Genomic DNA, 12,904 nt, shown 5'->3' on the forward strand with positions numbered 1-12,904 from the left:
AATTCATATCCCAAAATCCCGAAATCGAAAAACAGATTCCCGTAATCGGTAAGAATCAATCCTCAAATCCCGAGCTTAAAAACACCCGATCCCGCCGACGCCCCGAAAAAGGTCTTGCCTCCCTATAATCTCTACCTTACTTTCATTTTTGCCAAATCACTATTTTTCCCTTTCAACCATAATTTTTTATGCCCCATTTATGGGCATTATTTTTTCTAGTCTGTGCATCAGTGCGTTCGTTCGTTCGGTCGGTCATCCGTCCGTCTGTCCCGCTTCAGGTTAAAGTTTTTGGTCGAGGTAGTTTTAGATGAAGTTGAGCATGTTTTACTTATTAATATATATGCAAGTGGTATGACCCCTTAAATAGTAAACATTTCAAAGAAAACAGTAGATAGAATCAAGGAACTTTCTATACTAACATAGAAAGTCCCTGACAAAATACAGAGAGTCTCTATATATTAAAGTAGTATAATCGTAGTTTACATGTAATAGTTGTTATTCTTGCAATCTAACACCATGATATTGAGAACGCTCTGATTGGCTTATTTATTTTTCATTTTTTTTTTATCTTTCATACAATTGGTTGTACTTGTGTCACATGTTTACTTATTTTAATATATATGCAACTGGTATGACCCCTTAGATAGTAAACGTTTACATTTCAAAGAAAACAGTAGACAGAATACAGAGAGTCTCTATATATATTGAAGTAGTATTAATCGTAGTTTACATGTAGATAAACGCGAACAATAATTGTCCTCTATAAGGAGGTATAATAGTTACATCTTGCGATCTAAATACCATGATATTGAGAACGCTCTGATTGGCTTATTTATTTTTGTTATCTATCATACGATTGGTTGTTTTTGTGCATGTTTCAAACCGGAAGTCTTATCTATTACTTAAATTCAATCTGATGACGAAATCATATCCGGACTACTTTTTTGTCGTTTTTCTCCCAAAATAACTCAATCTGAATAATCATAAGAATGGATGACAAATGCGACTATGCGTGTTACCTATAGGACACAGAGGCATGATGATTGACTTATTGTGGAAGGAAGAGAAGCGACACACAAAATGAGGTCTTCTCGTTTAGTAGTATAGATGAATATGACGTATGAAAACAGTAGACAGAATACAGAGTCTCTATATATATTGAAGTAGTATTAATCGTAGTTTACATGTAGATAAACGCGAACAATAATTGTCCTCTATAAGGAGGTATAATAGTTACATCTTGCGATCTAAATACCATGATATTGAGAACGCTCTGATTGGCTTATTTATTTTTGTTATCTATCATACGATTGGTTGTTTTTGTGCATGTTTCAAACCGGAAGTCTTATCTATTACTTAAATTCAATCTGATGACGAAATCATATCCGGACTCCTTTTTTGTCGTTTTTCTCCCAAAATAACTCAATCTGAATAATCATAAGAATGGATGACAAATGCGACTATGCATGTTACCTATAGGACACTAGTATAAATTCAAGATAACAGACTTGAGTGCTAACTACTGGGCTGATGATACCCTCGGGGAATTAAAAATTTGACACTTCAGCTTTCAACATAGTAAGATGGGAACAATATTGGAAAGGTTACAGTTTCAGTTTCATTAATAAGTTATAGTCAGAAAGATATATTCAATGTTTTTATGATTCGTCTCATTGCCAAAATGCATTACAAATCTACAGGATGACATTAGTCATCTATCTGTTGACACTGACTGGACTGATGCTTCGGGTTCAAATACTATACGCAGAAATTATTAAAATGAGAAGAAAATGTTACTAGTATAATGAATTACTGATACATGTATTAACAAATAGTTGAATGCACAAATCATCAGAACTGACCTAGTGCTCACCAAAACGATATCGTTTTTCTTCAGTTACTGTTGCTGCAACTCCATCATCATAGATATTTATCAATGTGCACACAACTTGTGATATTACCACAAAATGGAAGAATAAGGAAAGAAAAACATTCAACATGCATTCTTGCACAGGCATGCACTTCGTCATGTAAAGATTTTTGGATAAAGTAATGGTATATTTTAGAGAGTGAGAGAGAAAATCTTGGGAAATAAATGGAGGACACGTAAAAACTTGTAACATCTAAGATTTTGATTTCCTGGCATTTTTTGTGGGTGGGGTTTTCATGTTTGTCAAGCCTACATTCCGTGGTATTCGGCAGCGGCGTCCACAAAATTTAAATTCAGTCTGGTTAAAGATTTTGAAAATTAAATCACTTTTTTAAACTATCTTTGATTTCTAACGAACTTGGACAGAAGCTTGTTTATGATCAAAATATACTCGTGATCCAGAACTGGGACTATTATACTGGTATACTTGTATTAGTATAATAGTCCCAGTCCAGAAGTAAATTAAAAAAAAAATCCTGTTTATCCATGTTTTACTTATAAATGGACTTAGTTTTCTGCCAGATAACTTTACATTCACTCTGTGGTAAAAAAAAGTAAGATTTAAATAACTTTTTTAAAATATCCTGGTTTTGTACCAAACTTGGATAGAAGCTAGTTTATAATCAAAAGATAGTCATGATCCAGAAGGAAATTAAAAAAAAATCTTGTTTATCCGTATTTTACTTATTAATGGACTTACTTTTTTTGCCAGATAACTCTGTGGTTAAATTTATTAAAAACAAGTGAATAACTTTCTTAAATTATCTTGGGTTTGTACCAAACTGAGACAGAAGATTGTTTATTATCAAAAGCTAATATTTAGAAGAAATTATTTCATGTTTATATATATTACTTATGAATGGACGAAGTTTTTCTTCCAGTTAACATTAAATACGATCTGCAGTTAGTTTTTGAAACATTAAATTATTAAGATTCATAAACCATCCTGGATTTTTGCAAAACTTGGTCAGAAGCAGGGGCGGATGCAGGAATTTTCGAAAGGGGGGGTGCTAACCCAGGGCAAAGGGGGGGGGGGGGTGCAGGGGGGGTGCAAAACATAATTGGAAATTAGTATGGCGTTCATTATCACTGAGCTGATTTTACCAAATGATGATGAAAGGACAATTATTGGTGTCTGTTATATGTTTATTTAAATGATTTCCTTTTGGGTAATTTTTGCAGTAAATAAATAAGAAAATGCTTGCCTATTCCAGAGACGCATGATACAATTGTATTATATGTCTCTGCCTATTCTAAGTAAAAAAAAATCACCAAGGTAACGGTAAGTATTTTTAATTTTATCAATAGATGTAAATTAGGCAGATCTTGATTGAGTTTGGCCATTAATTGGGATTCATAACAACACTGGAACAAGTCTACTACTAAAGCAATCTAATTAAAAACAGATCATCTCATCGCTCTCGTTATCTGATATGTCGCGTGGGAGCTAAAAACCAATTTCTTATCGCTCCCGTTTTCTGATATGTCGCGTGGGAGCTAAAAACCGATCTCTCATCGCTCCCGTTTTCTGATATGTCGCGTGGGAGATCTAACGAAACCGGCTTTGAGGTCACATGTGAGTGAACTAAAAGTTATGAATTTATAATGATATGCAAATGACTTGACGACCTATTAATAAGCCAATCAAAAAAGTTTATGAATTATTTTGACTGACGATTTCGTCGTACATAAAATGAGTTACATCCCTTTACCTTACGTTAAACTTTCAAGATCGTGGAAGACTCAATTTCATTGTGTGAGTTCGTGGTCTAGTGGTTAAGACCGATGGCTATTTACAGTGCTGAAGGTCCCGAGTTCGATTCTCACTCGGGGTGCTAAAAATATCAGTACATCAGAAGGGTAATTTTCACCCTCTCACACATCTCTGGTACCCAGACCGGAGTTTAAACTAGAATGGGTACTTTGGGGGCCTCGGTTGGTCAAAGTTGTCCCCTACTTTGACCTGGAGATCAATCTTCTGATATCTCTCTGGTTTGTCTGTTTCCACCGAGTGGCCCGGTGGTTCTCTCCGAGTACTTCGGCTTCCTCCACCATAATAACAGACTTCCCGGTGTCCTACACGCTCCCTTGGGCGGTGTTGGGTGGGGATTGTTCTGGTGGTGACAATATTGTAAAGGACACATCTCCATTAATCCTTAGGGAGTGTACATGGATCCGGTGTACCCTTGCAGTCAATCAAGGGGTGCGTCTTAATTTGCGGAATCTCAGTGCATACATTGGTCGAAAAAGACACACCTACGAGGTCACTCACATGTGACCTCAAAGCGGGTTACGTTAGATCTGATTCTCCCACGCGACATATCAGAAACAGGAGCGATGAGAGATCGGTTTTTAATTAGATTGCTACTAAAAGGGATGCAAATGTAACCCATACCGGGAATACCTACAACCTGCTAAGGCAGCAACCATTTGATTTTCTGTGGGGGCTATGGTTTTTTTTTCTAGACAAATTTTTTTTCCCGCCTGGACAAGTTGAAAACAATTTTTTTCTTTCAATTTTAGCATTACATATAGTGGCAGCTGAGGGTGAAACAAACTTTTTTTTTTCTCAGAATCAAAAACAAATTATTTTTTCTCTCCAAAAACTGGAAACAAACTAAATTTTTTTAGGACGTTGCACAGAAAATTATCTAAGGTCTACTCGGTAAATGGCTATACCTCTATTTTCGGAATTTAACCCGTTCGGGTTATCTTTGGTGTTTTTATTAGGAGTGGAAATTCAGGAAGAAGGAAAACAATAATAAGGTTCCAATCAAATTATTAACTATACAACTTATGAAAAAGATGAAGTTGTACGTTATATGTGTTGTCTTTATTGTTTCTCTGACAGAAGCAAAGAATCCAGGTCTAAAAACAAGAATTACAGATGCTGGTTTAACTTACGGTAAAGTCTAATTACAAAATATTAAAAAATCAATGTTCGTCCTAAAAAAGGGGAGTAAACTGGACCCTTGTTGTGTTCACTTATCGCTACACTAAGAATAGGTACGATCTAAATCCCATGGTCAGCTTTCTGACCACGTGATTTAATTATAAAAGTTTTGGTCTGCTTTATCACATTCTTGATTGACATGATTGAGGGTGGTAAAGGGTTATCTTCCAGTTTTGCCATTTTTATTTCACGTGCAGCCGTGAAAAAGGTTTTTTATTCACTGTGTTTCGTGAAATCGGTAAAAAGATCAACGTGCAAGAGATTTTTAATTGTTCGTTCATTGTGAAATGGGCAAAGTCAAAATAAATGGTTCCTTGCATATATATCAATATTTATCAACATTGCTGATACTTTGATAGGATTATTTGATTTCAAATTATGTGGCTTGGTGTGTAGAATATTCCTGCAAAATTTCTTTGGAAAATCTCAAGTATTAAAAAAATTATGTTAAAAAAAGATGCCAAAATTGTCAGGAGTGCAACACTTTTTTGTGACATTTTGAAAAAATACATACATGTGATGGACTGTGAAACTCAGATCAGGAGATTAGGACTCAGATCAGGAGGTTTTTTATCGACATAAATTTTGTCGTAAATGTAACCATATGATGTAGAAATTGTGTTTTTTCTTCAAATTTCCATCAAATTGTAATATGTTTATAGTACCCTTATTGCCTTTCTATTTGAATAAAATAAAATATTAAGCAGAATCTGTTTCTTGTTTTGTTTTGTTTTTGATAAATGATTGTTCACTGCTTGCAAATAAATCATTATATTTATTTATCTTATCTGTATAGATTTTTATTCATGTCTCCATCTGCTTATCATTGGTAAATGTATAGACAAATAAGAAAGAAATAAGCTCTACATGTATGTATATTTGCAACATCATAAATTAATTAAAAAAATAACAAACACTAACAGTAGTACTGCATGGCTTTTAAGCATTATGAAAGTCATATTGTAGAAAAACTTAAAAAGACTTAAACAGTGTAAAATGTTTTGCTATTTCTAGCTTACACAATGAAATCTTATATACTATTAATTAACATCTACGATTCTCAATCCCAAGGTTTTATTAGCAATTAGACTTACTACAACTTTTATTAGTATATGTACATATTGTATCTTCCAGTCCATTTGGATAAACAGATTTCCTTTATAAACTTCAATTTAATCCTTGAAAGGAGGTCTAGATTGCTAAAATAATTTATAAATTTATATTTTTTTATTTGTCCCAAAACATTTAAATTCATTTAATTACCATCCTTTTATGATTATTTGATTAAAATATTAATCATTTATAGGCTTTTTACAATTTACATTTTTAAAAGCAAAATAACTGAAAACAGGATAAAACAAAGGGAAGTAACAAAAATGTATTTCAATATTCCCAATACACATCGTTTTTATAACACAACGGCAGTTAGCCAGAGGTAAACATCGTTGATTACCAGTATGTTTGACACCCAAGCTGTCAAGTGAAGCCATATAATTATACATCTTCTTTGATGTACAGGTAAAATTTAACACAGGTGTCAATTACACCCGTACAGTAGTAAGATCTAGTAAGAAATGATCAAATATGGCGTCTGAAAATTTTCATTCATGAAATAATTCATACACGGGAGATTTTCCCCCTAAACGGGAGGACGGGAGGAGACCCCTGAAAACGGGATTTTTGTACTCCCGTGGGGAGGTTCACATGTATGAAAATACTTTTTTTTCAAGACACAGCAAATTGTTTTATGGAGTGATATGCCATAAATTCCTATTTCTTTGAAAACTGTTATATCTTAGTAATGATTTTAGCTCAAAATCAAGCTTTTCCTTTGAACCGTTTTGATACAGATGTGTTTTGAAAAAAAGTTGTGCCATGTCAGGAGTGCAACACAAAAATTAGTATTACTGAGGAATAGAATGAATTTTGCTCAAATGACTCCTGCCTAAACATAAACAAAAGTCAATACTGTTAAACAAATATATCCTTTCTAGAATAAATAGTTTATTCACCTGATTATTGATATAAATAATGTGTGAGAGTCCAGTAAATAAGGCCTCCCTGTGAGTGTCAGGAGTGCAACTTTGAAGTTTAAAGACTCACACTTAAAAAATACAAAAGCAAATATATGGTTCTGTTTTATTTTTCAAAAGATACTATACTAGATACAAGATTGCACCCAAAGAGTAGTCTGATAGACAAAGAACTTTTCTTTTAGAACCATTTCTTTGATGTCAGGAGTGCAACACTTTTAAAATGACATTTTCTTGGACTTACATTTTAAGATAATCTCACCTCCTAGTGACTTATTTGCATCCAAACATGTTTTCTGACTACTTAGGTTACATGTATGAGGTATAATAAATTCTTAAAGGTAGGTTTCAAAGCAGGACTAAGATCCAAGAATTGTTTTTTGTCACAGGCAAACATATTTTTAAGCTAAATATTCATATAATTTTCAAATTATGGAAGGTAATTGTCTTAAACTTTGTCATTTGATTAGGAAATAACCATATTTCATTTTACAAGTTTTAGAATGGTTTCATGTAACACTTATTAAATTATTATAATTGTTATAACAAACTATTAATTGTGTTGCACTCCTGACATAGATTTACCATAACAAACCATTTATCACATTTTGAGTTCAATTTTAAGACCCAAACTTTCAATGAATGAAAGATTGGAATGATGGTTGAGAAACTAAGCTTTAGAGTAAAATCAGACAGGCTAAGTGCATACAAAGTTAACAATAACTTCAACTTTGAGGAGTAGAAAGTTGAGAAAAACAATGAAATATGATCCTAATCTGAAGGACAATCTAGACAAATATAAACAAAGAAAGAATAAAGAAAACAAAACAATTTAACACTTAATTCAAAAGACTTTGACCAGAATTAAAACTTATATGAGAAAAGGAAAACAAAACAGAGAAAGTGGCAACAAAAGAGAAGAAGAAAATTGACACAAGCTGAAAAAGTTGCAAACCAGCAGAAAATTGTCCAGTCATGTAGTAAAAGTACAGATGCACTAACAATACCTAGAGAAATCAGAAAGAGAAGTCAAAGAAAAAGACATTATCTGCCTGACCATTCCAAATCTTGTGGTAAAACAATTGAGCACATCATATCCACAGCTACACCAAAGTGGTTGTCAGAGTTAATGAGAACTGAGTCTGATGGCAGCTGTATGTGTACCAGAAATTGATGAGTCTTTAATATGTTGAAGTATAAACAAAGATGAGGAACCCCATAAAGATCTAAAAACTGTTGAAAAGAAAATGACGTTTTCCAAGAGTTCCTTAGTTCTAAGTCTAAGTTTTTTAGGTAGCCTCTATTCTTTTTGAATATGCCAGTTTCTTTTTAAGTTTCCAGATCTATTAAGGGTCTCTCAACTTTGTTTCCACTTCAGCACCCATCAATTTCTAGCACACTTCCACCAGGGTTGGCAAAAACCCGGGTTTTAAGAGTATTGCCCAGCCCAGTGGGAAATACTGGGAAAACCCGGGTTTTACTGGGTTTTAGTGGGTAATACTGGGCAATACTGGGTAATATAAAATATTTGTCTGAATTTTAAAGAGGATTCAGTGATAAACACAAATGAAATACATTTAATAAGATATTTATACCCTATTTTGATTGTTTAGCATTTGTCTAGATTGGCACACTGCAAATAGAAAGCAAATAAATATTTTTTTTTCAAATTAATATAGCTCCTATTAAGAATTAACAATTACATGTATTAAAGAAACATCACATTTAAATAATGTATATATGGTTCATTCCCTCTATTCCCACTTTTTATAAATCTGGTAAGAAAAGGTAAAATTTCATGTGGGAGTAGGAGGAAAACTTGTGCAAACAAAGGATTATACTGTACAAACATTTTTTTAATCAACTGTTAATTGACCAGTGTTTTTTAAAGGCAGTGCTTTAAGGCCTGACTTTCAAGTCATGATGTTAATCTTTTCATACGCAATCTATGCAGGGGGTCTTTTGGCCAGAAATAGATTCGGAAATGTTCGAATTTCTCCTCTTCTTTTTATGGTATGATATGGTTTTTGTTTCTTTCATTTATATTGGGAACTAAAGAAACGATCAGTGTGTATTGTTCGTTTTATAGAACTTGTTATTAATGTGTATTTTGCTTTATAAGCAGTCAACCTGACTACAAACTATCATTATTTGTATTCCGTGTGGAAAGAGGTCGGGTCAATTTCGAGTGTTATCTGACATCTAAAGATTTTTTAATTAGTTCAGACGTTGATATAACAATGAAAAGTCGACTGAACATGATTAATATTGCATCTTCTATAATTCAAAGCGGAATTCGGTTTATAAACGAGAAACCGTAAAGCGTTTTCAATTTCGGTATTAGTTATGTATGTTGTCTACGTATTATCCTGGTTCCCGGTACTACGTTCCGGGTATTAGCTATTTTATATATCTGATGTGTAACATTACGATCAGGTACCAGCCAATCTACGTGTGTATGTGTACATGATTTCCCGCCAAAATGACCGACTTACAGCTATGGAAAAATAGTCCATAAACGTTCCGTATAATGATATGCAAATTCATAATTAATCGTAACTTTTTTTTATCTTTGTATAATAAATATAACAAAATGGATTCCACAAAATTGAAAATAGCATTATTTTACGAGAATTTCTAATATTTTTTTCACTTCCGGGCGCAGTAATACGTATGTTTTGAAGAAGGTCGAAGAAATTGAATTGAGAAGGAAACGGATAGATATACGTCCTTGCTATCAGGTAAAACAATTTAAATGTACAGAAAAAACACATTTACTTCACACAAATAGTACAGGCTTAAGCATTTTATTGTCTTATACACGACTGTAGTCTAGTGTTTAAACGACGGCGGTGACCTACAAGGTACGGGTTATACTGGGTCAAGTCTAAATATGTAAACATATCCACGTGCTATTAGGTAGAAAGCATCGTAATGCAATATCTACAATTTTTTCCTCCTTTATACATCGTTTAACCAGATATATTTCTCTTTCAAATACACTTAAACACGGGTTGTATGTACGTATCTTTTCTAGTGTTTTCTTGTCCTTATTAAAGTTCATTTGTTGATGTTTTGAACGACTGAACACAGGAGTGAATGAATGCAACAATTATATATACTGAAGACTTGGGCTGTACAATGATAGTGTACGTATATCATACTGATAATTATTCTAGCAGTAATTATGTTAATTTAGGATGTAATGACAGGAATTCATGAGCTATGCCTCAGGCTTTCTGAAAAAATATCAATGACAATGTAAACAGGAACAAAACATTGACACGAATGATGCTCTCTTCTATTTTATAGTTATTTAGGTATGTGTGTTGCACAAGTTTCAAAAAAACTTAAGTTGTAAAACTTTTTTCAGGGCACAAACCCACTTTAAAGAGACTTGTCTACTGCCATACCCATCCTATTTTCATGCACCATTTGCAAGCAAGAGACTGAATGGTTTGCAAAATTAAAAATCAGGACGGTGTCCAATTAAACCAAAAGAACTAAACTGGATGAATATTGTAGGAGAAATCTAGAGGAAAGTTTTGATTTGTGAAATTGGTTTTCCTGAAAAGTCATTCATCCTAGCCTGCAGAAAGGAACTATAACTGTCCACCACCAACTGACGAGCTAATGTTGAGCTTCACATATGGAATTACTCAAATACCATCAATGTCTATGTTTTCAGCACAGATTTCACAAGTTATGACACAGCTGTGCTTTTTTTTTATACCTGTTAAAGAGTTGTATACTAAATTTTATTTTTTTATCAATAAATATATCTTGTGTCATTTAAGAACTTGTATTTTGCCAAAAGATGCATACTAGTGAATGAAAGTGGTGCAGTTCATTTTGCTTTGGTATATAGAATTGAATTACAATTGTTCATGTTATTGGAATGCATATAAAAATAAGGAGATGTGGTACAATGTATATACATGATATTTAGTGAGTTTATTAAGCAAAAGTGAATAAGAAATAGGTATAAGCAGTTACAGGTACTACTGTACAATCTCAAACAATGAGAAAAACTCATACCGTAAAGAGAATTTCATATTTACAAGTAAGTTTTGTTTTTGCGTTGAATAATTTTCTTCTATTGTTTTAATTGCAAATATGGGAAGTGGTTAAAATGCTGACGAGACAGCTGTTATGGCCACAGAGCCTTAATTGAAAACTTCTTTTTCATTCATAACGGTAGATTTTGCCTGGAGTCAGAAACATATCTGCCAACTTTTCAAAATGCACATGGGGGTTTTACGTGAAAGATGGTTCATATAGTCATACAAAACCTTCAAGGGGACCTTCAAATGGAAGCAGGACAAGTCGCCCCACTGGCTAATCGCCCACTTTTAAAAAAAACGCCACAAACTGATTTATCAAATCGCCCCACATGTGAAATTGGTTAAATCATGTTAAATATTACTCCTGCCAACCCGCCCTACTTATAAAAAATAAAAAAACGGTAATATTTAGATTAATATATATATATATATAATTAAAAATAAAAACTCGCACCACTTTAATGAAAACTAATCTACACAGAAAACAAACAAACCGAAAATTTATTTAATTACTATTATTGATATACTGAAATTATAATTCTAAAAAAAAAAATGTATTGTTGAAGAATAACTAAGTTTTGAAGCTTAGTTATTTGCATAACAATTGAAAAGAAACCTGTTAATTGTATCATAATGCAATATAAGGAATTTAACTTATATTCAACGGGATAACATCTTTTTCCATAAGTGGGGAGAGTTGGCATTACTAAATTCATCCTGGTTAATAATATATTTATCTAGATTTCACCGATTTCCATTAGGTGGGACCAGTTAGCAGGAGTAATATTAATGGAATTTAACTTATATACAACGGGATAACATCTTTTTACATGAGTGGGGCGAGTTGGCATTAGTAAATTCTTCCTGGTTAATAATATATTTATCTAGATATTATCGTTTTCTATTAGGTGGGGCAAGTTGGCAGGAGTAATATTAAGGGATATAACACATTTCACAAGTGGGGCGATTTGGTTATCCAGGTTGGGGCAGTTTTTTTTTTAAAGTGGGGCGAGTTAGTGAAAAAGTGGGGCTATTTGCTAATGGGGCGATTTGTCATGGATTCCCTTCAAATATATTCTAATGTGGTTTTTGGCTTCTTCGTGCATAAACAAGCTCATTGCCATTGTTGAATTAATTGTTTTCTTTAAAATAGTCGACAAAATTGCTCTTACAAAATTTCCATTTGGGAGCCTCGAGCTCGATGGGGGAAATACTCTGCAAATACTGACAGTTGGCAGGTATGGTCATCAAAAAAGTTGATGTGTTACTACGTACATTTACCATTATGTTACTTGATGTTCTTGCTATACACACAGTACAGAGACTAGTCAATCTTTGTGAACTATTTTTTATGGGAGTCATAGAATATGCATATACAATCAATAATTAAAAATAGTCTATTTATATTGAAAAGGAAAAGTTCTTATATGTCTAAAGAAGAGGGACGAAAGACACCAAAGGGACAGTCAAACTCATAAATTTAAAGCAAACTGACAAGGCCATGGCTAAAAATGCATTTCATGGCGAGGCACAGAAAATATACTGTAAACAGTAGACTATAGATATAGGTGAACTAGGTACAAAAGAACTCTAAATCTTAAATTCTACAAACCACCTCTGTTCTATGGAAGATAATGATATAACTGGACTAGAAATACACACAACCTGTAATTAACTGCCTTTACAGCGCTTTCGCGCTTTGATTATTATGATGAGAACAGGTAATAAGTTATTTTTGCATCTGTATGAATTCGGTTTTTTTTTAAACAAAATAAATATGAAAGAAATTAATTTAACAAATATAAGTAAATTATTTTATTACTTTTATAACACAAATTCAACTGCAGATTCAAGCAAGCATAATATAAAACAAATTAAACAACAGCACTAAATCAAATCACACATTGTAGCAGAAGCATAAGAC

General features: G+C 33.0%; 1 protein-coding gene and 1 long non-coding RNA gene across 2 annotated transcripts in view; both read left to right on the forward strand.

Annotated features, from left to right (window-relative positions):
* Positions 1-4,646: 4,646 nt before the first annotated feature.
* LOC143080517 (bactericidal permeability-increasing protein-like) overlaps positions 4,647-12,904 on the forward strand; it is a 35,708-nt gene continuing 27,450 nt past the window's right edge. The window contains exon 1 of the mRNA XM_076256390.1: positions 4,647-4,835. Coding sequence (XP_076112505.1) covers positions 4,727-4,835 — 109 coding nt within the window. The 5' untranslated portion in view covers positions 4,647-4,726. The remainder of the gene's footprint in view (positions 4,836-12,904) is intronic.
* On the forward strand, positions 8,800-10,707 carry LOC143080523 (uncharacterized). Its single transcript, XR_012979733.1, has 2 exons — positions 8,800-9,657; positions 10,290-10,707. It is a non-coding gene; the product is annotated as an uncharacterized LOC143080523 (long non-coding RNA).

The sequence above is a fragment of the Mytilus galloprovincialis genome, chromosome 6, assembly GCF_965363235.1.
Source record: "Mytilus galloprovincialis chromosome 6, xbMytGall1.hap1.1, whole genome shotgun sequence".
Taxonomy (NCBI): Eukaryota; Metazoa; Mollusca; class Bivalvia; order Mytilida; family Mytilidae; genus Mytilus; species Mytilus galloprovincialis.